This window comes from Scyliorhinus canicula, chromosome 27, assembly GCF_902713615.1.
Source record: "Scyliorhinus canicula chromosome 27, sScyCan1.1, whole genome shotgun sequence".
NCBI classification, from domain to species: Eukaryota; Metazoa; Chordata; class Chondrichthyes; order Carcharhiniformes; family Scyliorhinidae; genus Scyliorhinus; species Scyliorhinus canicula.
Window position 1 is genome coordinate 7,209,214 of NC_052172.1, and position 22,509 is coordinate 7,231,722.

Below are 22,509 nucleotides of genomic sequence, written 5' to 3' on the forward strand. Positions count from 1 at the left end.
CTTGCTGAGAACGGGTCTTTTCCAATCCTACACCATCGCAAAATTCACGTCAAGGCAAACAGGCGAGAACCAGAAACCCCCAAGCCTGGTTGTTTGCAGAATAATTGAGGGCGCCCTTTTCCCCTTTCCTGCCAGCCAGCCACGTCCCAGTTTGTTTCTTCCTTTCGATTTGTACAGTCTCCGAGCTGGTTTCCCGTCAGCCAATCTAACTCCTGTCTCCTTTCCCTCAGGATTGCAGAAACCCACAGCTTTCCGATGTGAAGCGCACAATGCCAAGGGAGTGGCCACCTCCCGGACAGCCACCATCAAACGTAAGTGCACCCGTCTCTGCGCTACTGCCTTCAACAGGGTTTCTCGATATTCATTCCCAGGGGGTGAGAGCTGATCGCCCATTCCCGGTTACCCCGCAGTTGAGGGGTCGGAATTGCTGTGATCGGTTCGGTGATGACGTTCCCAGATTCAGGGGACGCGATTCTCCCAACGGGAGACTGAGTGCTGATGCCGGAGTGAAACTCGGAGTATTTCACTCCGGCGTCGGAGGCCGCTCCTCGCCCCCTATTCCCCCCCTCCCCCCACCCCCCCCCCCCCGGGGGCTAGGAGCGGCGGCGCATGAATTCCGAGCGCCCGGCCTTGACGCTTGCGTCAAAGCGAGGCGCCGGGAATGACGCGGCCGGCGGCACCGAAGTGACGTCAGCCGCGCATGCGCGGTTGCTGTCTTCCCCTCCGCTGCCCCGCAAGACATGGCGGCTTGACCTTGCGGGGCGCCGGAGGGAAAAGAGTGCGTCTTTTAGAGACGCCAGCCCGACGATCGGTGGGCACCGATCGCGGGCCAGGCATCTGCTGAACACGCCCGTGGTGCTCGATCCTCCCTCCGCCCCCCCCCACAGGCCCCACACTCACCGGTCACGCGCTGTTCACGCCGGCAGCGACCAGGTGTGGTTGGCGCCGGCATGAACCGGTCGGGTTCGGCAGGCCGCTCAACCCATCCGGGCCGGAGAATCGCCGGTTGGCGTGAGAAACGGTGACCGGCGATTTTCTGAGCGGCCTGTCGAAATACGCAACACACCATTTTTGGGGGAGTGGGAGAATTGCGGGGGGGGGGGGAGGGGTGCCAGGGCGGCGTGGCGTGATTCACCGGCCCTCCCGCGATTCTCCCACCCGGCGTGGGGTGCGGAGAATCGCGCCCAGGGTTTCCAGTGACATTGAAGGAATAGTGAAGTATTTTCCAGTTGGGATGGTGAGTGACTGGGAGGGGAACTTACAGAGGCTGCTGTCCCCAATATTGATTTGTCCACCTGATCGGATGCCAACTTATCCATTTCTGTGGGTTTGTGCGGAATCGGATCCCATTTAAACCTCATGCCTGAAGGACTATGAAGCAAGGAAGGTGTGTGTGTGAAAAGAGGCCCCCATCAGAGAGCAGCCACCAGACAGCGCATTAATCAGGGTGTCAGCCACAAACACAACCAGGGGATCCCTACGGTGCAGACGGAGGCCATTCAGCCCATAGTCTGACCAACCCTCCGAAAGAGCACCCTGCCTAGGCCCACTCCCCCTCCCTATCCGCGTAACCCCACCTAACCTGCACATCTTTGGACAGTGGGAGGAAACCGGAGCACCCGGAGGAAACCGACGCAGACACGGGGAGAATGTGCAGACCCCACTCAGACAGTGACCCAGCGGGGAATCAAACCCGGGTCCCTGGCGCTGCGAGGCCGGGTGACCCATTGCACGCTCAGAAGCTGGGCCAACTCCAGGAGAATTGCGGAGGAGAAGCACACACCTATCACTGCATTGCACTATCCAGCTCGCCTGGGCAGCCAGGCTTTTGACCGGATACCAGCCCGAACCAATTGACGCAGAGAGCTGGCAAATCCGAGAACAGGTCCCGCCCATTATTTTCAAGATGGTCCTGGGATAGTTTGTTCAGTGAAACCGCAAAACAGTGTCTTTGCAGGGGAGAGTGCCAGTGTCTGTATGGGAGACAGTGCCAGTGTCTGTATGGGAGAGTGCCAGTGTCTGTATGGGAGACAGTGCCAGAGTCTGTATGGGAGACAGTACCACTGTCTGTATGGGAGGGAGAGTGCCAGTGTCTGTATGGGAGAGAGAGCCAGTGTCTGTATGGGAGAGAGAGCCAGTGTCTGTATGGGAGACAGTGCCAGAGTCTGTATGGAAGACAGTGCCAGTGTCTGTATGGGAGAGAGAGCCAGTATCTGTATGGGAAACAGTGCCACTGTCTGTATGGGAGACAGTGCCAGTGTCTGTATGGGGGAGAGAGCCAGCGTCTGTACGGGAGAGAGTGCCAGTGTCTGTATGGGAGAGAGAGTCAGTGTCTGTATGGGAGAGAGAGTCAGTGTCTGTATGGGAGAGAGAGTCAGTGTCTGTATGGGAGACAGTGCCAGTGTCTGTATGGGAGACAATGCCAGTGTCTGTATGGGAGACAGTGCCAGTGTCTGTATGGGAGACAGTGCCAGTGTCTGTATGGGGGAGAGAGCCAGTGTCTGTATGGGAGACAGTGTCAGTGTCTGTATGGGGGAGAGTGCCAGTTTCTGTCAGGGAGAGAGAGCCAGTGGCTGTATGGGAGACAGTGCCAGTGTCTGTATGGGAGAGAGAGTCAGTGTCTGTATGGGAGAGAGAGCCAGTGTCTGTATGGGAGTGAGGGCCAGTGTCTGTATGGGGGAGAGTGCCAGTGCCTGTATGGGAGAGAGTGCCAGTGTCTGTATGGGGGAGAGTGCCAGTTTCTGTAAGGGAGAGAGAGCCAGTGGCTGTATGGGAGACAGTGCCAGTGCCTGTATGGGGGAGAGTGCCAGTGTCTGTATGGGAGAGAGTGCCAGTGCCTGTATGGGGGAGAGTGCCAGTGTCTCTATGGGAGAGAGAGCCAGTGTCTGTATGGGAGAGAGAGCCAGTGTCTGTATGGGAGAGAGAGCGAGTGTCTGTATGGGAGACAGTGCCACTGTCTGTATGGGAGACAGTGCCAGTGTCTGTACGAGAGAGAGAGCCAGAGTCTGTATGGGAGTGAGGGCCAGTGCCTGTATGGGAGACAGTGCCGGTGTCTGTATGGGAGACAGAGCCAGTGTCTGTATGGGGGAGAGTGCCATTGTCTGTACAGAGACAGTGCCAGTGTCTGTATGGGAGACAGTGCCAGTGTCTGTATGGGAGACAGTGCCAGTGTCTGTATGGGAGACAGTGCCAGTGTCTGTATGGGAGACAGTGCCAGTGTCTGTATGGGAGACAGTGCCAGTGTCTGTATGGGAGACAGTGCCAGTGTCTGTATGGGAGAGAGAGCCAGTGTCTGTATGGGAGAGAGAGCCATTGTCTGTACGGGAGACAGTGCCAGTGTCTGTATGGGAGTGAGGACCAGTGTCTGTACGGGAGACAGTGCCAGTGTCTGTATGGGAGAGAGAGCCAGTGCCTGTATGGGAGACGGTGTCGGTGTCTGTATGGGAGACAGGGCCAGTGTCTATATGGGAGAGAGCCATTGTCTGTACGGGAGAGAGCCAGTGTCTGTATGGGAGACAGTGCCAGTGTCTGTATGGAAGACAGTGCCAGTGTCTGTATGGGAGACAGTGCCAGTGTCTGTATGGGAGACAGTGCCAGTGTCTGTATGGGAGAGAGTGCCAGTGTCTGTACGGGAGAGAGAGCCAGTGTCTGAATGGGAGAGAGAGCCAGTGTCTGTACAGGAGAGAGTGCCAGTGTCTGAATGGGAGACAGTGCCAGTGTCTGTATGGGAGAGAGAGCCAGTGTCTGTATGGGAGAGAGAGCCAGTGTCTGTATGGGAGACAGTGCCAGTGTCTGTATGGGAGACAGTGCCAGTGTCTGTATGGGAGACAGTGCCAGTGTCTGTATGGGAGACAGTGCCAGTGTCTGTATGGGAGAGAGAGCCAGTGTCTGTATGGGAGAGAGAGCCATTGTCTGTACGGGAGACAGTGCCAGTGTCTGTATGGGAGTGAGGACCAGTGTCTGTACGGGAGACAGTGCCAGTGTCTGTATGGGAGAGAGAGCCAGTGCCTGTATGGGAGACGGTGTCGGTGTCTGTATGGGAGACAGGGCCAGTGTCTATATGGGAGAGAGCCATTGTCTGTACGGGAGAGAGCCAGTGTCTGTATGGGAGACAGTGCCAGTGTCTGTATGGAAGACAGTGCCAGTGTCTGTATGGGAGACAGTGCCAGTGTCTGTATGGGAGACAGTGCCAGTGTCTGTATGGGAGAGAGTGCCAGTGTCTGTACGGGAGAGAGAGCCAGTGTCTGAATGGGAGAGAGAGCCAGTGTCTGTACGGGAGAGAGTGCCAGTGTCTGAATGGGAGACAGTGCCAGTGTCTGTATGGGAGAGAGAGCCAGTGTCTGTATGGGAGAGAGAGCCAGTGTCTGTATGGGAGACAGTGCCAGTGTCTGTACGGGAGAGAGTCTTTTTCAGGATGGCAGCCGGTGACTCGTGGTGTGCCTCAGGGGTCTGTCCTGGGATCACAACTTTTTACAATATACATTAATGATCTGGAAGAAGGAACTGAAGGCACTGTTGCTAAGTTTGCAGATGATGGGCCAGTACGGTGGCGCAGTGGTTAGCACTGCAGCCTCACGGCGCTGAGGTCCCAGGTTCGATCCCGGCTCTGGGTCACTGTCCGTGTGGAATTTGCACATTCTCCCCGTGTTTGCGTGGGTTTCGCCCCCACAACGCAAAGATGTGCCGGGTAGGTGGATTCAACATGCTAAATTGCCCCTTGATTGGAAAAAATGAATTGGGTACTCTAAATTTTTTTTTTTTAAAGTTTGCAGATGATACAAAGATCTGGAGTGGGACAGGTCGTATTGAGAAAGCAAGGGGGCTGCAGAAGGACTTGGACAGGCTAGGATAGTGGGCAATGAAGTGGCAGATGGAATACAGTGTGGAAAAGTGTGAGGATATGCACTTTGGAAGGAGGAATTTAGGCATCCACTATTTTCGAAATGGAAAAATGCTTAAGAAATCAGAAGCACAAAGGGACTTGGGAGTCTTTGTTTATGATTCACTTACGGTTAACGTGCAGGTTCAGTCGGTAGTTAGGAAGGATAATGCAATGTTAGCATTCATGTAGAGAGGGCTAGAATACATGCCCAGGAATGTACTTCTGAGGTTGTATAAGGGTCTGGTCAGACCCCATTTGGAGCAGTTTTGGGCCCCGTATCTAAGGAAGGATGTGCTGGCCTTGGAAAGGGTCCAGAGGAGGTTCACAAGAATGATCCCTGGAATGAAGAACTTGTCATATGAGGAACTTTGGGGCACTCTGGGTCTGTACACGTTGGAGAAGGGTGAGGGGGGATTTTATTGAAACTTAACAAGATACTGCGAGGCCTGGATAGAGAGGACGTGGAGAGGATGTTTCCGCTTGTAGGAAAAACTAGAACCAGAGGACACAATCTCAGACTAAAGGGAAATTCCTTTAAAACTGAGATGAGGAGGAATTTCTTCAGCCAGAGGGTGGTGAATCTGTGGAACTCTTTGCCGCAGAAGGCTGTGGAGGCCAAATCACTGAGTGTCTTTAAGACAGAGATAGATAGGTTCTTGATTAATAAGGGGATCAGGGGTTATGGGGAAAGGCAGGAGAATGGGGATGAGAAAAATATCAGCCATGATTGAATGGCTGAGCAGACTTGATGGGCTGAGTGGCCTAATTCTGCTCTTCTGAAAGAGCCAGTGTCTCTGTGAGAGGAACATTAAAGTTTATTTAAATAGGCTGTCTGATTGTCTGGATTGAGTGAATTAAATTGCTCTGCCCAGTCCCTGTTTAATATTTCCAGCCTTTCATCTTGGATTGTTGTGATTGGGTCATACTGGCCTTCCTGAGGATAACAGAACTGACAGATTGAGTGAATCACACAGGAACTAACTCATCATTGCCATCGACAGAAAGGTGATTGAGCAGTGAGTGTGTGCACTGGATTATCCTGTGTCTATCAGGACTGAGTTACTGTCTGTCTTAACTCACTGGGCATTCAATGCCATGAGGGACAAACGGGATTGGAATCGGGGCTGGAGGATCTTTCTCAAGTTAAAAATGTTTTCATTGTCTGGGCATTGTTTTGGAAATAGTTCCCCTCCTGCCCCGCACTCTGATAGCTCAGCGATGAATGTGGGATAAATAATCCATGTGGGCGGCGATTACCCACAATGCCTGGTGAGATGGTAGCTGCAGGAAGGTGAAACATAAACGCTAGCATGAACTGAATGGGCCGAAGGGCCTGTTTCCCGTGCTGTCTGTCCGATCGATACATTTATCTGTCGAAAGTGATCAGTCTAAAAGTCGCCTCGTTGAAGGGAGGGGCGTGTCCATCAGGACGTGAGGCCCAGTCATTCTGCTGGAAGATACAGACTCGATGGGCCGAATGGCCTCCTTCTGCACTGTATATTCTATGATCTATACCGAGACATTCCCAGATCAGAGAGAAGGGTCAAATACATTTTCCTCATTGAATAAACAGGCTGCCAAAAGTCACCATCTTCACACACAGAGCAAGATCTATACAATCGTGCTGCTCAGAAGGCCGATTGTGACTCTGTGGTTCCTGTGAAAGGACCATCAAGTTCATGTTACCTTCCCCTATTCTCCTCCCATTAGCTTGGGAATATTTCCTTCTCCTCTAATTCCCCCTTTGCCCTCTTTCCATCGCCCGATCAGTCTGTGCGTTCCAGATCGTAACAACTCGCTGCTTTAACTGGGCGCAGTGGTTAGCACCGCTGCCTCACAGCGCCAGGGACCCCGGGTTCAATTCCGGCCTTAGGTCACTGTCTGCGCGGAGTCTGCACGTTCTCCCCGTGTCTGCGCGGGTTTCCTCCGGGCGCTCCGGTTTCATCCCACAGTCCAAAGATGTGTCAGGTGGTGGAGAGGTTAGGTGGAGTGGCCGTGATAAATTGTCCCTTCGTGTCCAAAAGGTGGGGTTGCGGGGATAGAGCGGGGCGTGGGCTTGGGTAGGATGCTCTTTCAGGAAGGTCAGTGCAGACTCGATGGGCCAAAGGGCCTCCTTCTGCACTGTAGGGATTCTATATTCTCCTAACACCCGCGCCGATACTTTCGTCTTATTACTCTGTCCTTTGATTACTTACCCCCCCTCCCCTCCCCCAGCCAATGGAAACCTTGCTCTTGAAGATAACCAAGTTGCTGCTTGACATTTGTTGAAATTAAATTGTGTTTTTGGGAAGGATTTGATGAGGACCGTTTCAGATGCTCGGGATATAATTCCTGTTGACGTGCTGTTATGGTGTTGTGCTGATGAAGGAGGCGGTCCTTACTGCACAGTTTTGTGATCCAGCACCACATCTGCTACAGATGATCGTTGATATTCTGTGTCTGACTAAAGGCGTTCAATCTCTCTCGTTTTTATCTTCGTCCTTTCAGCTTCTGTCTGTGTCGCTTTGTTCTCCTTACTGCTCCCCCCCCCTTCCCCTTCCATGTGCCCCTGACAACCTCATTCTCTTTGTTAATCAGGAGCTGGAGCTGCCATCTTCTCAACATTGTTAACTTTACTCCCAATTGTGGATTGCGCTTTGTAATCCTAACCTTCCGACTCGCTTTTTTGCTGCATTTTATCCTCCCCTTTCACTCAGCCCCCTTCCTCTGTCCCTTTCCCGGGCGCGATTCTCCGCCCCCCACGCCAGGTGGGAGAATAGCGGGAGGACCTCCCGACATTTTTCACGCCCTCTCGCTATTCTCCACCCCCCCCCCCCCCCCCCCCCCCCCCCACGCTCGCCGTTTTTTATGGCGAGCAGCGATTCTCCGAGGCCGATGGGCCGAGCGGCCGGGCCTTCACACCCGTTTCAACACGGCAGCGAACACACCTGCTCGCTGACGTCGTGAAACGGGCGCCAGATGCCCGTTTGGGGCTCTTTGGGGGCCCGATTGGCACGGCAGTACCACGGCTGTGCCAAGGGGGGTCGTGCGTCCGTAACGGACGCACTCTTTTCCCTCCGCCGCCCTGCAAGATCAAGCTGCCACGTCTTGCGGGGCGGCTGAGGGAAAAGACGCCAACTGCGCATGCGCGGGTTGGTGTCGTCCAACCTGTGCATGCGCGGCTGATGTCATCGGCCGCGTCAGCCGGCGTGATGCTTGACGTGCGGCCTTGACGACCGGAAGTTGGCGTGAAGGCTGCCGTGGGTCACGGCCTGTCCCATGGCAGCCTTTACGATTCTCCGCATTTGCGGAGAATCTCGCCCCCCCGTCTCTCACGACCAAACTCTCTCTCTGTCCCTCCCTCCAACAGTGCCAATGTCTCTCGAACTCGGTCTTCCTCCCTCCCTCACTGTTGGACCCTTCTCTCTCTCTCGCCCTTTCCATTTCTATCCCCCCCCTCCCCCAGCCATTACTATTTAATCGTTGTATCTGCCTGCTCATTCTAACCCCCGTTGTGTGCCCGTATGCCAGGCCTGGACAGAAACCCCTTCCTCGCCACCACTAAATGGCACGAGGGAATTGAGTGGTGCGGAGTGGCACTGTACACCGACACTGTCCTCTATCAGCATTTCCTCTATCATAGACAATGTCCCCATCGATCCTCCCCTTGCCCCAGTTGATCAGCAGTCCCTGCTCAGTGAGTCGCCCTTGGCTCGTTACTCAGTGGTGGGTGGGTAGCCGCTCGCTGTAACCTTCAGAGATAGCGGGCGCTGGGCTGCACAGTCTGTTCTTTGTCCGACTGGGCTGTTTACCACATTAGTTGGAAAGCTTGCGTTATTCTCCAGCGCACAGCTTGTTAGCAAAGCCTGTTTTTCTTTTAGTCTCTGGCAGTTGCATTCCTTTGGCACACTCCTCTGTGAAGCGATCTGTCTATCCAACGGAACGCCTCTCCCCTGCCCAGCAGACGTGACACCCAACACCTCTGTTTCCACAAAGAAAATACATTTCTCCTTTGTCTGTCTTCACGGGCTGACAACTCCCCCACTTGACTCAGGCTCCAGCGAGGCCTAACTTGGAAATTCCTGCTTCCTCCATTTTCCTCCGTCTCTCTTTTGCGATCTTTGTTCTGCTTCGCTTTGAAACAACATAACCCAGAGCTTGCTTTCTCTATTTTGAAAGAGAATCCTTTCACTTGTCTCCAATTTCCTTTCTTAGCTCTCTCCTTCATTCCTCTGCCAGAACTCCAAGCTAGCTCGCCTGCCAACCTGCCTACCAGCACAGTGCCCTCCCCACACACTCCCAGTTAGACAACAGAGGCTGAAACCCCTGCCCCAAATGGTTTGGAAGCCGGCAAAACTGACCAGAATGTTAGTTTAGCAATATATCTGCTCTGAGGTCAGGGTTTGAAGCAGTTTAACACATGGTGACTTGGAGCTATTGCAGTTGGGGAACGGGAGGATCCATTCAGAGGCACTCATCGACCTCTCGAAGTGAAAGACCAGTTGCGCTGGAGGACTGAATCTTTTGAACCAATAAAAGTTTTAGACCCTGGCTTGTCCCAAATAACAGAACGTCTCAGTGCCAGTTGACTCCAAGGAACAAGATTAATGGGAAAGTTTATTACTTCATTGTGAGGGATCCGTTCCTTAGTTAGTCCAAACCTGTCATTGGAAAAGGGCTGGAAATGGCAGGGCATTGAGGAAATCGTATTGAAATTAGCCATGGTTTTTGTAAGGGGAATAGTTTGACAGCTTTATTACAGTTCTTTGAAGATGGGTCGCACAGTGATTAACACCGCTACCTCACAGTGCCAGGGACCTGGGTTAACACTGCTATCTCATAGTGCCAGGGCCCCGAGTTAACACTGCTGCCTCACTGCGCCAGGGACCCGGGTTAACACTGCTGCTTCACTGTGCCAGGGACTCGGGTTAACACTGCTGTCTCACAGTGCCAGGGACCCGAGTTAACACTGCTGTCCCACAGTGCCAGGTACCTGGGTTAACACTGCTGTCTCACAGTGCCAGGGACCCGGGTTAACACTGCTGCCTCACTGTGCCAGGGACCCGGGTTAACACTGCTGTCTCACAGTGCCAGGGACTCGGGTTAACACTGCTGTCTCACAGTGCCAGGGACTCGGGTTAACACTGCTGTCTCACAGTGCCAGGGACCCGGGTTAAAACTGCTGCCTCACTGTGCCAGGGACCCGGGTTAACACTGCTGCCTCACAGTGTGAGGGACCCGGGTTAGCACTGCTGCCTCACTGCGCCAGGGACCCGGGTTAACACTGCTGCTTCACTGTGCCAGGGACTCGGGTTAACACTGCTGTCTCACAGTGCCAGGGACCCGAGTTAACACTGCTGTCTTACAGTGCCAGGGACCCGGGTTAACACTGCTGTCTCACAGTGCCAGGGACCCGGGTTAACACTGCTGCCTCACTGTGCCAGGGACCCGGGTTAACACTGCTGTCTCACAGTGCCAGGGACTCGGGTTAACACTGCTGTCTCACAGTGCCAGGGACCCGGGTTAACACTGCTGCCTCACTGTGCCAGGGACCCGGGTTAACACTGCTGCCTCACTGTGCCAGGGACCCGGGTTAACACTGCTGCCTCACTGTGCCAGGGACCCGGGTTAACACTGCTGTCTTACAGTGCCAGGGACCCGGGTTAACACTGCTGCCTCACAGTGCCAGGGACCCGGGTTAACACTGCTGTCTCACAGTGCCAGGGACCCGGGTTAACACTGCTGTCTCACAGTGCCAGGGACCCGGGTTAACACTGCTGTCTCACAGTGCCGGGGACCCACGTTCGATTCCGTCCTTGGGTGACTGTTTGTGTCCTCCCTGTGTGTGCGTGGGTTTCCTCCGGGTGCTCCGGTTTCCACCCACAGTCCAAAGATGTGCAGGTTAGGTGGATTGGCCGCGCTAAATGGATTGGGTTCTGCTAAATTGCCCCTTAGTGTGCAAGGTTGCGCAGGTTTGGTTACGGGGATAGGGCGGGGTGGATGGGGGAAGTGGACCTGGGTCAGGCACCCTTTCAGAGGGTCGGTGCAGACTCAATGGGCCGAATGGCCTACTTCTGCACTGTCGGCGTTCTGTGAGTCTGTGGAGCATCGGGTTGGATAAAGGGGGACCGGTAGATGAGGGATTGGATTTTCTGCCAATGTTTCCAGTGGCGGGGGTAGGTGAGGCCTACCTGTTGACCCTTGACCTTTTTCCCATCATACAGTTGGCGGGCTGGTGCCACAATCAGCACCAGCCCACAATTCCGGGCAGTACATTCTCCACCAGCCCCCCAGGATAAAAATCGGCAAAACGTGGGCGGGATTCTCCAGCCGCCCCTATCCAGAGTTTCCCCTCCGAGGTCAAGGGGCCTTTTCTGGGTCTGCGACCTGCCTGCGACAATCTTGTGGCTAGCGCGGCCAAAGAATCCAGCCCAGTGTACTTGTATTTCCAATAGGAAAGATTAATACAGGAGTGAACGCGTGTAGCGTTGAGGATGACATGGTAGCAGCGACATCGGGCTGGCTAACGACCTGGAAACAGACACTGAGACAGAGACTGAGCTTACATTCTCTGGCATTCGCAAAGGTAAGAGGTGGCCTCATCGGAGCAGACCAAGTACTTCTAGACTTGACAAGGTAGATGCCGGAAGAATGTTTCTCCTGCCTGTGGGGAGGCGGGGAAAGGGGGGCGGGGGGTTTCGCGAACCAGGGGATACACTCTCGTAATGGGACAATTGAGACTGAGGTGAGGAGGAATTTCTTCAGCGGGGAGGTGAATCTTTGGAATTCTCGACACCAGAGCGTGCAGGAGCTCAATCACTGAGCACGTGCAAGACTGACATTGACTGGTTTGTAGATATTAAAGAGATCAAAGGACATAGAACAGTACAGCACAGAACAGGCCCCTCGGTCCTCGATGTTGTGCCGAGCAATGATCACCCCACTCAAACCCACGTAGCCCGTATACCCGTAACCCAACAATCCCCCCATTAACCTTACACTACGGGCAATTTAGCATGGCCAATCCACCTAACCTGCACATCTTTGGACTGTGGGAGGAAACCGGAGAACCCGGAGGAAACCCACGCACACACGGGGAGGACGTGCAGACTCCACACAGACAGTGACCCAGCCGGGAATTGAACCTGGGACCCTGGAGCTGTGAAGCATTGATGCTAACCACCATGCTACCGTGCTGCCCCCTCATCTCTTGGATTTGATGGACTCTCCCTGGGCTTCAGCAAGGGTTTTGGGAGTCCCACATGTGCAGACTGATAGCGAAGATAAGAGCTCATGGGATCCAAGGAAATTTGACAAATTGAATCCAGAATCGGCTGAGTGGCAGGAAGCAGAGGGGGATGATCGAGGGGTGGTTTCCCGACTGGAAGCCTGTCCAGTGGGGTCCCACAGGGATCAGTTTAGATGAGTGAGGGGGATCTCATAGTCACTAATGGAATTCGAGCAGGATTAGACAGGATAGATTCGGAAAGAATGTTTCCGATGGTGGGGGAGTCCAGAACCAGGGTTTATAATTGGAGGATAGGGGGCACATCTTTTTAGGATTGAGGTGAGGGGAAATTTCTTCACCCGGAGAGTGGTGAATCTGTGGAATTCACTCCCACAGAAAGTATTTGAGGCCTAAACGTTGTGTAATTTCAAGAAGGAATTAGTTATAGCTCTTGGGGCTCAAGGGATCATGGGATATGGGGGGAAGGCGGGATCACGGTATTGAACTTGATGACCAGCCATGATAATGAATGGCAGAGCAGGCTCGAAGGGCCGAATGGCCTCCTCCTGCTTCTATTTTCTATGTTTCTATATATGGTCCTTGTGCATGAAGCACAAAGTCAGCCAGTTGCCAAGAACCATTGACCTTTATTGCAAGAGGGATAGAGTATAAAACTAGGGACCTCTTGCTGTAACTGTATAGTGCGCTGGTGAGGCCACTCCTCAAGCACCATGGGCACTTTAGGCCACCTTATCCAAGAAGGGACACTTTTGTATTGAAAGCAGCTCAACGAAGGTTCACTCGACTGATTTCTGCGATGAAGGGATTGTAGAACGAAGAAATCATAGTAATAATCTCTTATTGTCACGAGTAGGCTTCAATGAAGTTACTGTGAAAAGCCCCTCGTGGCCATATTCCGGCGCCTGTTCGGGGAGGCCGGTACGGGAATTGAACCCGCGCTGCTGGCCTTGCTCTGCATTACAAGCCAGCTGTTTACCCCACTGTGCGAAACCAGCCCCGGTTCAACGTGTACCTATTGGAGTTTAGAAGGATCAAGGAGGTCTTATTAAAACATAAGATTCTGAGGGGGCTACACAGGCAGATGCTGAAAGGATGTTGCTTCTTCTCAAAGAATCTAGAACTGGGGAGGGGTGGAGGCAGCATGGTATCAAACTCAGGGGCCTCCCAGTGAACACGGAGAGGAGGAATTCATTGTCTCAAAGGCTCATTATGCTTTGGAATTCTCTTTTCCAGAAAGTAGTGGAGGTTGGGCCATTGAATATACTTGAGACTGAGGTAGACATGTTTCATTTTTTGTAAGTTAGTAGTTCGATCACCCCGATCTTCCTCCCCAAAACCTTTTTGTGTTAGGGTGGACAAGTTACTCTCAGCTTTTGTGTGGCCAGGTAAGGCTTCCAGGATTTGCAGGGCCTTTCTGTAGGGGGTGGGTGGGGGTCGCGTGCGGGAAGGCTGGCGTTACGAAATGTAATGATTTACTGCTGGGTGGCGAACATTGAGAAGGTGCTGTGTTGGTTGGGGGGAGGAGCAGGGGTCTGGGTGGGGGCAAATGGAAGAAGTCTCCACTGTTGGGCCATGTTTAAGGGCATTGGTCACTGCACCACTCCCGGTCTCCCCGGCCAAATTCAAAATGAACCCGGTCGTGGAGGCATCTCAAAAAACCCGGAATCAGTTCAGGCAACATTTTCGATTCGGGGGCATGTCAGTCTCGTCGCCAATCTGCGGAAACCGGAGATTTGCACCATCGGGGGTAGGCGCAACCTACAGGATCTGTAGAGGGAGGGGACCAGGATGATTATAGATCTGTTTGTGGAGCGTGGGTTTGCGGGTCTGGGGGAGTTGAAGGAAAGAGAGCAACTCCCGAGGGGGAGTGAGTTTAGATATCTGCAGATGCAGGAATTTGTTGGTGAAGAACTCTCTTTGTTCCCCCAGTAACCAAGTCACACATTGATGGATTGGATGTTATCTTGTGATGAGCTGGGGGAAGGGAGACTCTCGGAGGTACATGAGTGGTTGCTGGAGATGGGGAAGTCTCCGTTGGAACAGATAAAGGGGGAGTGGGAACAAGATTTGGGCTTGACGCCAGAGGGACGGGTCTGGAGTGAGGTATTGTACAGAGCAAGCTCTACTTTCTCTTCACCAGGCTGAGCCTGCTACAATTTGAACTTGTCCATAGGGCTCAGATGACTCGAGCGCGCATGAGTGGGTTCTTCTCCGGTGTGGAGGACAATGTGAGAGGTGTTCAAGGGGCCAGCGAACCACTCGCACATGTTCTGGTCCTGCCCGAAGTTGGCCGAGTTCTGGGCCTCAGCCTTTGAGACTATGTCGGTGGTTGTGGACGGAGCCGTGCCCGTTGGTGGCGATTTTTTTGGGATGTTGGATTGGCTGGGGCTTCCAGTCGGGAAGAGGGCCGATGTTTTGCCTTGGCCTCTCCGAGTGCCCGGCGATGAATCCTGTTTGGGTACAGATCGGAGGTGCCACCATGGACCTCGGCATGGTTGAGGGGCATGGCAGAATCTTTGTGAGTAGATAAAAATCAAGTATGCCCTCGCGGGTTGAAGGAAGGGTTTTACTCAAGATGGAGGGCGCTGACTGCTGTATTTAGGGATCTGCTTGTTGCCAGCAATGGGGAGGGAATGTAGGGTGGGGCATAGGGGGCAGTAGGTTAGGGGGAGCTGGGAATTCTGGGGCTATAATAGTTTGCAAAAACAAAAAATTGACAAACTATTTGCAATACATCTGAGTGTTTTTTTGTATGTTTGTGAATTTTTTTAGTATCGTTTGGAATAAAATATACTTAAAAAAAAAAGTTCGATCACCCTTTTATCTTCAACACTTCAGGGAACACAAGCCGGTGTGACATATATTGTATTTTATATATTTTGCAGTAAGAATTTAAAAAGTGTGGGTTAAGGTATATATTTATTGTCGTAATATTATTAAAGAATCTCAGTTGAGGTCCAGACTGTGTGTCTGCTAAAGCTGCAATTAAGAGGTCATAAAAGGTGCGGTCATTATTAATTTTAACCATTTAATTGTTTTCAGAGGGCATGCCCAATGCAACATTGTTGCGATTGCTGGAGATTCCATAGAGAGTAGATAATTTATGAGAGATTGTATGTTGTCCTAGCTACAATTATTCAAACTGGCAGCACTAACCGATGAAGCTGGTCCAATGATGAATGTCCCAGTGGTCAACTCGTGGCTATGGATTCAAACAAGAGGGTTAGCGTCTGGAGAGGAAAGGAGAAATATTGGGATTAGCGAGGAGGAAAGTGTTCTTGAATCCCTAATAAACCACAAGAACCGATGGTCCGATTCGCTTCCGCCTGTATCGTAATAAAGAACAAAGAAAAGTGTAGGAAGAAGTCTTACAACACCAGGTTGAAGTCCAACAGGTTTGTTTGGAATCACTAGCTTTCGGAGCGCCGCTCCTTCATCAGATAAATCTCTTCTGTTTACTTGACTCACCTGAGGAAGGAGAAGCACTCCGAAAGCTAGTGATTCAAAACAGACCTGTTGGACTTTAACCTGGTGTTGTAAGACTTCTTACTGTGCTCACCCCAGTCCAACGCCGGCATCGCCACATCAAAGAAAAGTACAGCACAGGAACAGGCCCTTCGGCCCTCCAAGCCTGCGCCAACCATGCTGCCCGACTAACTTAAAACCTTCTACACTTCCTGGGTCCGTATCCCTCTATTCCCATCCTATTCATGTATTTGTCAAGATGCCCCTTCATTGTCACTATCGTCCCGGCTTCCACCACCTCCTCCGGCAGCGGGTTCCAGGCACCCACTACCCTCTGTGTAAAAAGCCTCCCTTGCACATCTCCTCTAAACTATGCCCCTCACACCCTAAACCTAAGTCCGCTCATAATTGACTCTTCCACCCTGGGAAAAAGCTTCTGACTATCCACTCTGTCCGTGTCCCTCATCATTTTGTAGACTTCTATCAGGTTGCTCCTCAACCTCCATCGTTCCAGTGAGAACAAACCGAATTTATCCAACCTCTCCTCATAGCTAATACCCTCCATACCAGGCAACATCCTGGTAAATCTCTTCTGTACCCTCTCCAAAGCCTGTAATGGCTCTGAAATGTTTGCAATGTGTTTTGTGAGTTTCGGATAGGTTGGGTTAAGCCATGCTTCCTCTTCCAGTCCTGCCAGACAAGCCGGAGAATATGACGGTGAATTTCACAAGCTCCCGTGCGCTCGGAATCTCCTGGAATACTGGCTTCAGTGGCTTCCTTCCATTCATCTCCTGCACTGTTCAGGTAAGAAAGTGCATCTCTGAGGTAGAAGGTTGTGGGTTCAAATCCCACTCTTGATCACATAATCTCAGGGGCACAGTGGTTAGCGGCAGTGACCCGGTTCGACTCCGGCCTTGGGTGACTGTGTGGAGTTTTCACTTTCTCTCCGTGTCTGCGTGGGTTTCCTCCGGGTGCTCCGGTTTCCTCCCACAGTCCAAAGATGTGAAAGGTGGATTGGCCATGATAAATTGCACCTTAGTGTCCAGGTTGGGTAGGGTTATGGGGTAGGGAAGTGGGCCGAGGTAGGCACTCTTTCAGAGGGTCGGTGCAGACTCGATGGGCTGAATGGCCTCCTTCTGCGCTTTAGGAATCCAAACCCTAATAATAATGAGGAAATGCAGTAAATCATGGCCCCACCTGTTCTTTCGCGTCAATGTTAACAATCCATAGAACAGGGGACCAGTTTTACCCCTCCTGCATTATCAGTGAAATAAATTATCCGGCCATTGTCACTGTTGCTATTTTTGGGATCTTGCTTTGTGCAAATTTGCTGCACTGTGACAGAGATTACATACACTTAAAGCTTTTATTGGTGATATGAAATTTGCTAATTAAGTGGAAGCTTCACTGAGGGACAATTTTGGAGGGATGATACGGAAGTGTAGAAGGGGAAATCAGACTGCCCGGGGCGTACCACAGACACCCAAAGAGTCAGAGGGAGGTAGAAATCTGTCGGAACATCTCTGAAATGAGCAACAGCAATAGAGCAGGAGTGGTGAGAGACGTCAACAACGTGAATATTACCTGGGACGGGGTTAGGATGAAAGGCACGGAGGGAGAATCACATTCAGGAGAAGGTTTTTCCTCAGAATGGAGTTGACGCAATACAAGAGGAGTTCGCTTTCAGGAATGAATCTGGACGGGGGTAGCAGCATCAGTGGGGGGGGGGGGGGGGGGGGGGGGGGGGGGGGCTCCACAGGATGTTGGGTCAGGAATCCTTCACTCTCTTACGTATTGGTGAAAACTGCAGATGCTGCGAATTAGTGCGGGACAAGAGGACTTAGTCCCATCTGTAATATGTGTGGGGTCTTCCTGAGCCATGAAAATCCAATTCTCCGTCAATCTTCCTTTTTCTGTGTCTCTCTATCCCTCTCTCTGTCCACCTCTGTTTCTTTCTGTCTTTCTCTCTCTTCCTCTCGGTCTCCCTCTTTTCCTCTCTGTCTCTCTCTCTCTCTCTCTGTCCATCTCTGCCGCTCTCTTCGTCCTCTCTGTCTTTCTCTGTCTCGCTTTCTCTCTGCTTCTTTCGGTTACTCCCTTTCTCTGCTTCTCCCTCTCTCTCTGTTCCTCTCTGCTCCTCTCTGCCTCATTCTCATAGATTTCATAGAATTTACAGTGCAGAAGGAGGCCATTCAGCCCATCGAGTCTGCACCGGCTCTTGGAAAGAGCACCCCACCCACGGTCAACACCTCCACCCGATCCCCATAACCCAGTAACCCCACCCAACACTAAGGTCAATTTTGGACACTAAGGGCAATTTATCATGGCCAATCCACCTAACCTGCACATCTTTGGACTGTGGGAGGAAACCGGAGCACCCGGAGGAAACCCACGCACACACGGAGAGGATGTGCAGACTCCGCACAGACAGTGACCCAAGCCAGAATCGAACCTGGGACCCTGGAGCTGTGAAGCAGTTGTGCTATCCACAATGCTACCGTGCTGCCCCCCTCTCTACCTCTCTCTGCCTCTCTCTCTCTCTGTCCCTCTCACTGTCTCGCTCCCTCCTCTCTGCCTCTCTGTCCCTCCACGCTTCTCCCTCTGTCTCTTTCTCTATCTCTCTTTTCCATCTCAATCTGCCAGTCCCGCTGTCGAAATCCCTTGCTCATTTTTTGAAATCCGTGTCCCAGGTTTTTGGCGAGCGAGAAGTTAATGTCAGTGACTTCAGGCCCTCATAGCTTGCCAAACATTGAGTAATGTTTAGAAACCTTTTTCCACTGGACTAATCACTGCCCCTGAGTGAATGGAAGGTTGTTTGGGGATTTGCTAAGCTTGTTCCTGTGAGAATGGGGCTGCAGAGTTGGTCTCCAGGTCTTTATCCACGAATGGCGTTCCGATTTACAAGGTCAGAGGTCAACCGTCCTTTATCTTTGACCCAGGGTAAAGCAAATGTCCCTTTTGGGAAACTTCCCCCAAGCCTTCACAGCTTAAAAATGTTTTGTTCACCATCCAATACTTACATCGTAAATCTGTGCTTCTGACTGCCTGCATGTTTAAAAACACTGTTTTTCCTCCACTGCTTTCTCCATCTGCACCAACTCCCAACAATTCACAAGCAGACCAGGCTCTGGGAAACAATTCAGGACAGGAACGATCCCGGTCCAGCTGATGGTGTTGGGCTGGAGGGAGGAGATGAATCAACGCAAGGCTGCTGAGCAATCGGAGAGTTTGACCTCAGACCAGGGATTGATGTGAAAATGAGCAGTGAGATGGAGGCAGTGAGGGTGGGAGCTAGCCCTGGCTTGACTCTTCCTCCTTGAGACAGCCCAGCCTTTGCTGGAGTTCCAGGGAGATGGAGGAAAGAAAGTGTGTCCAAGAGGCATTATTTAATCTTCCTTGGGATGTGGGCACCGCTGGCGAGGCCAGCATTTATTACCCATCCCTAATTGCCCCTTGAGAAGGTGGTAGTGAGCCGCCTTCTTGAACCGCTGCAGTTCATGTGGTGTAGGTACACCCACTGTGCTGTTAGGGAGGGACGTCCAGGGGTTTGACCCAATGACAGTGACGGAATGGTGATATATTTCCAAGTCAGGATAGTGAGTGACTTGGAGGGGAACCTCCAGGTGATGGGGTTCCCAGGTATCTGCTGCTCTTGTTCTTCTAGCTGGTAGTGGTCGTTGGTTTGGTTGTATTGTTGCCTTGTAGATGGTTGATAGGCTTTGGGGGGGGGGGGGGGGGGGGCAGGAGGTGAGTAACGCTTTGCAGGATTCCTAGCCTTTGACCTGCTCTGGTAGCCACAGTATTAATGTGGCTAGTCCAGTTCAGTTTCTGATCAACGGTATCCCACAGGCGTTGATTGTGGGGGAATTGAAATGAAATGAAAATCGCTTATTGTCACGAGTAGGCTTCAATGAAGTTACTGTGAAAAGCCCCTAGTCGCCACATTCTGGCGCCTGTCCGGGGAGGCTGGCACGGGAATCGATCCGTGTTGCTGGCCTGCTTGGTCTGCTTTAAAAGCCAGCGATTTAGCTCAGTGAGCTAAACCAGCCCCTTAGCGATGGTAATACCATTAAATATCAAGGGATGATGGTTAGATCATCTCTTGTAGGAGATGGTCATTGCCTGGCACGTGTGCGGCGTGAATGTAACTTGCCACTCGTCAGCCCCAAGCCTGGATATTGTCCAGGTCTTGCTGCATTTGGACATGGATGGCTTCATTATCTGAGGAGTCGCGAATGGTGCTGAACATTGTGCAGTCATCCGCAAACATGCCCACTTCTGACCTTATGATATAAGGAAGGTCATTGATTGAAGCAGCTGAAGATGGTTGGGTCGAGGACACTACCCCGAGGAACTCCTGAACCTAGTTGGTTGACCTCCAGCCGCCACAATCATCTTCCTTTGTGCCAGATATGACTCCAACCAGCGGCGAGTTTTCCCCCTGATTCCCATTGACGACAGTTTAGCTCGGGCGCCTTCATGCCATATTTGGTCAAATGCTGCCTTGATGTCAAGGGCAGTCACTCTCATTTGGGGTCAGGAGGGGGGGGGGATGTCAGGAGACGGGGTCAGGAGACAGGTACTGAGGGCAACTGGCACTTCTGTCAGAGGACATTTGGTTAAATGTGGGAGGTGGAGGCAGCGTCACTGAGACTGCTGGGAAATATGGAAGAAAACCGTAAATAAACAACAGAAAAAAACACCTCTGGGTGGAGGGAGAGTCCCAGAGTGTTGTGAACAAAACTCACCATCAGAGCCTCTGAAAATATTTGGCAGCGAATGGAGTACATCTGAGGGAACGGACGCAGTGAGATAGACTGTTCCTTGGTCGTTGTTTCCGAGAAGAACATTGGTCAGGAAACTGTGCTCTTCTTGAAAGTAGCGCCACGGGGTCTGAGAAGGTCGATGGGAACTTGGCTTAACCGTATCACTTAGTGCCACAGTGAGTGTCGGCTGGCAGCGAGAGGCCTGAACTCACGGTCTCGGGGTTAGGAAAAAACCTTTCAGCTTTGACAGAAAGAACCTTTTTGAGGCAACAGCGGTTGAGTAAAGTTCAACGCCAATGATAACGAAGGAGCAAATGGAGTAAATGCCAATCGGGAGCAGCGTTGACCATTCATATTCAGAAGGCAGTCTCCCTGAGAGATTGGAGAACGGAAATAATCAGTCAGTCATCTTAGGCTCTTGGCCAAACCCAATTGGCAGCCACACTCCTGCAGCAGTCTGACAGGAAACCTCTCCTTTCACTGCACACTGAGCATCAAAAAGCACCTTTTGTCGTAACAAAACTGTGGTGAATGTGATTCACACTATATATAGTTGCCAATATCACTCCATGTATATATGTTCGTTATCTACCCGCTGTAAGATCAATGCTGTATATAGTTGCCAATATAACTCCGTGTATATATGTTCACTATCCACCATTGTAAGTGCAGTTGCACTATCCGACCACCAGGGGGAGTCACTCTGGGAGTACGCGAGAGTTTGTACTGGGCTCCTCCCTTGGCTCCGCCCAGGACTCCTCCCCCTGGGACCGATGTATAAAAATCAGTGCCTTAGAGCCAGCCTGCAGTTCATCTGAAGTTCAACGACGAATAGGCAGGCTCTGTTGTAAGTGTATTAAAGCCTCTGTTCAGATCCAACTACACGTGATCGCTGAATTGATGGTTCCATCAAAAAACATTCACTGTTCATCCATATTGCCGGATTCTGATCCAGGTGTGGTGCTGTTTGACCAATATGGAATGGGTTGTGTTGGGGGGGGGGCGGCTAGGCTTTTGTGCTGAAAGCCCAGTTTACTGGAGGCCTTTTCTCCTTCTTGGCTGCTGGATGCCCATCCGTGACTTTGTAATGGGTGAAATGAAAATCACTTATTGTCACGAGTAGGCTTCTATGAAGTTACTGTGAAAACATTCCGGCGCCTGTTCGGGGAGGCTGGTACGGTAATGGGTGAACGCCAGGCTGCTACACCGCTGAGCGGGCATTCCAGCTTTCCATGCCAGCTCCAATTGAATGCAAACACTTGGAGTCCAGAGATTGTCAATCCGGGTCCATCAGCAAGCAACCCAGGACTGTGGGAATCCTGTGTTATCAATATTAAACCAAAATCCAAAGGTCGGATTTTGAAGACAGACGGGGGAGTTCTCCTAGTTTCCCGGGCCAATATTTATTCCTAAAACATAACCCAAAAGACTATCTGGACGTGGTCGCCCTGCGGTTTTTGAGAGCTTGTTAGGTCCCAGACATTATAACACCAACTACACTTTGAATCATACCGACAGTGCAGAAGGAGGCCATTCGGCCCATTGAGTCTGCACCGACCCTCTGAAAGTCGACCCCACCTGAGTTCACTCTCCCACCCTATCCCTGAAACCCCAACTAACCTTTAGACACCTGAGGGCAATTTAGCATGGCCAATCCACCTAACCTGCACATCTTTGGACTGTGGGAGTAAACCGGAGCACCCAGAGTAAACCCACGCAGACACGGGGAGAACATGCAGACTTCGCGCAGACAGTGACCCAAGCCGGGAATCGAACCCGTGTCCCTGGAGCTGTGAGGCCACCGTGCCGCCCCAACAGGATTTCATTGGTTGTAAAATTCTCTGGGATGACCTGAGGACATTAAACAGATCATAAGCAACATTTTGCTTCTAAAATTCTCAACCTTATTTACAAATCTGTCCATGGTCTGGTCACCCGTCCACACTGACCCAGTTTTTGTCACCTCCTCCAGTTCCACGGCCCTCTGAGATATCAGCACTGCATGAATTCTGGCCTCTTTGACATCCCCAATCTTCTTCACTCCACCATTGGTCACCGTGCTGTCTGGTGCCTCAGTCCCGACCTCTGGAATTCCCTCACTACCTCGCCTTGCCCCATTCGGACCCTCATTAAGACCCTTTCATCGAGTATATGGTCACCTGACCTAATTT

At 51.9% G+C, this 22,509-nt stretch overlaps 1 protein-coding gene across 1 annotated transcript in view; it reads left to right on the top strand.

Annotated features, from left to right (window-relative positions):
- LOC119957700 (tyrosine-protein kinase receptor UFO) overlaps positions 1-22,509 on the top strand; it is a 157,907-nt gene that overhangs the window by 70,277 nt on the left and 65,121 nt on the right. The window contains 2 exon segments of the mRNA XM_038785765.1: positions 231-311; positions 16,264-16,379. Of these exon segments, the coding sequence (XP_038641693.1) occupies positions 231-311; positions 16,264-16,379 (197 nt within the window).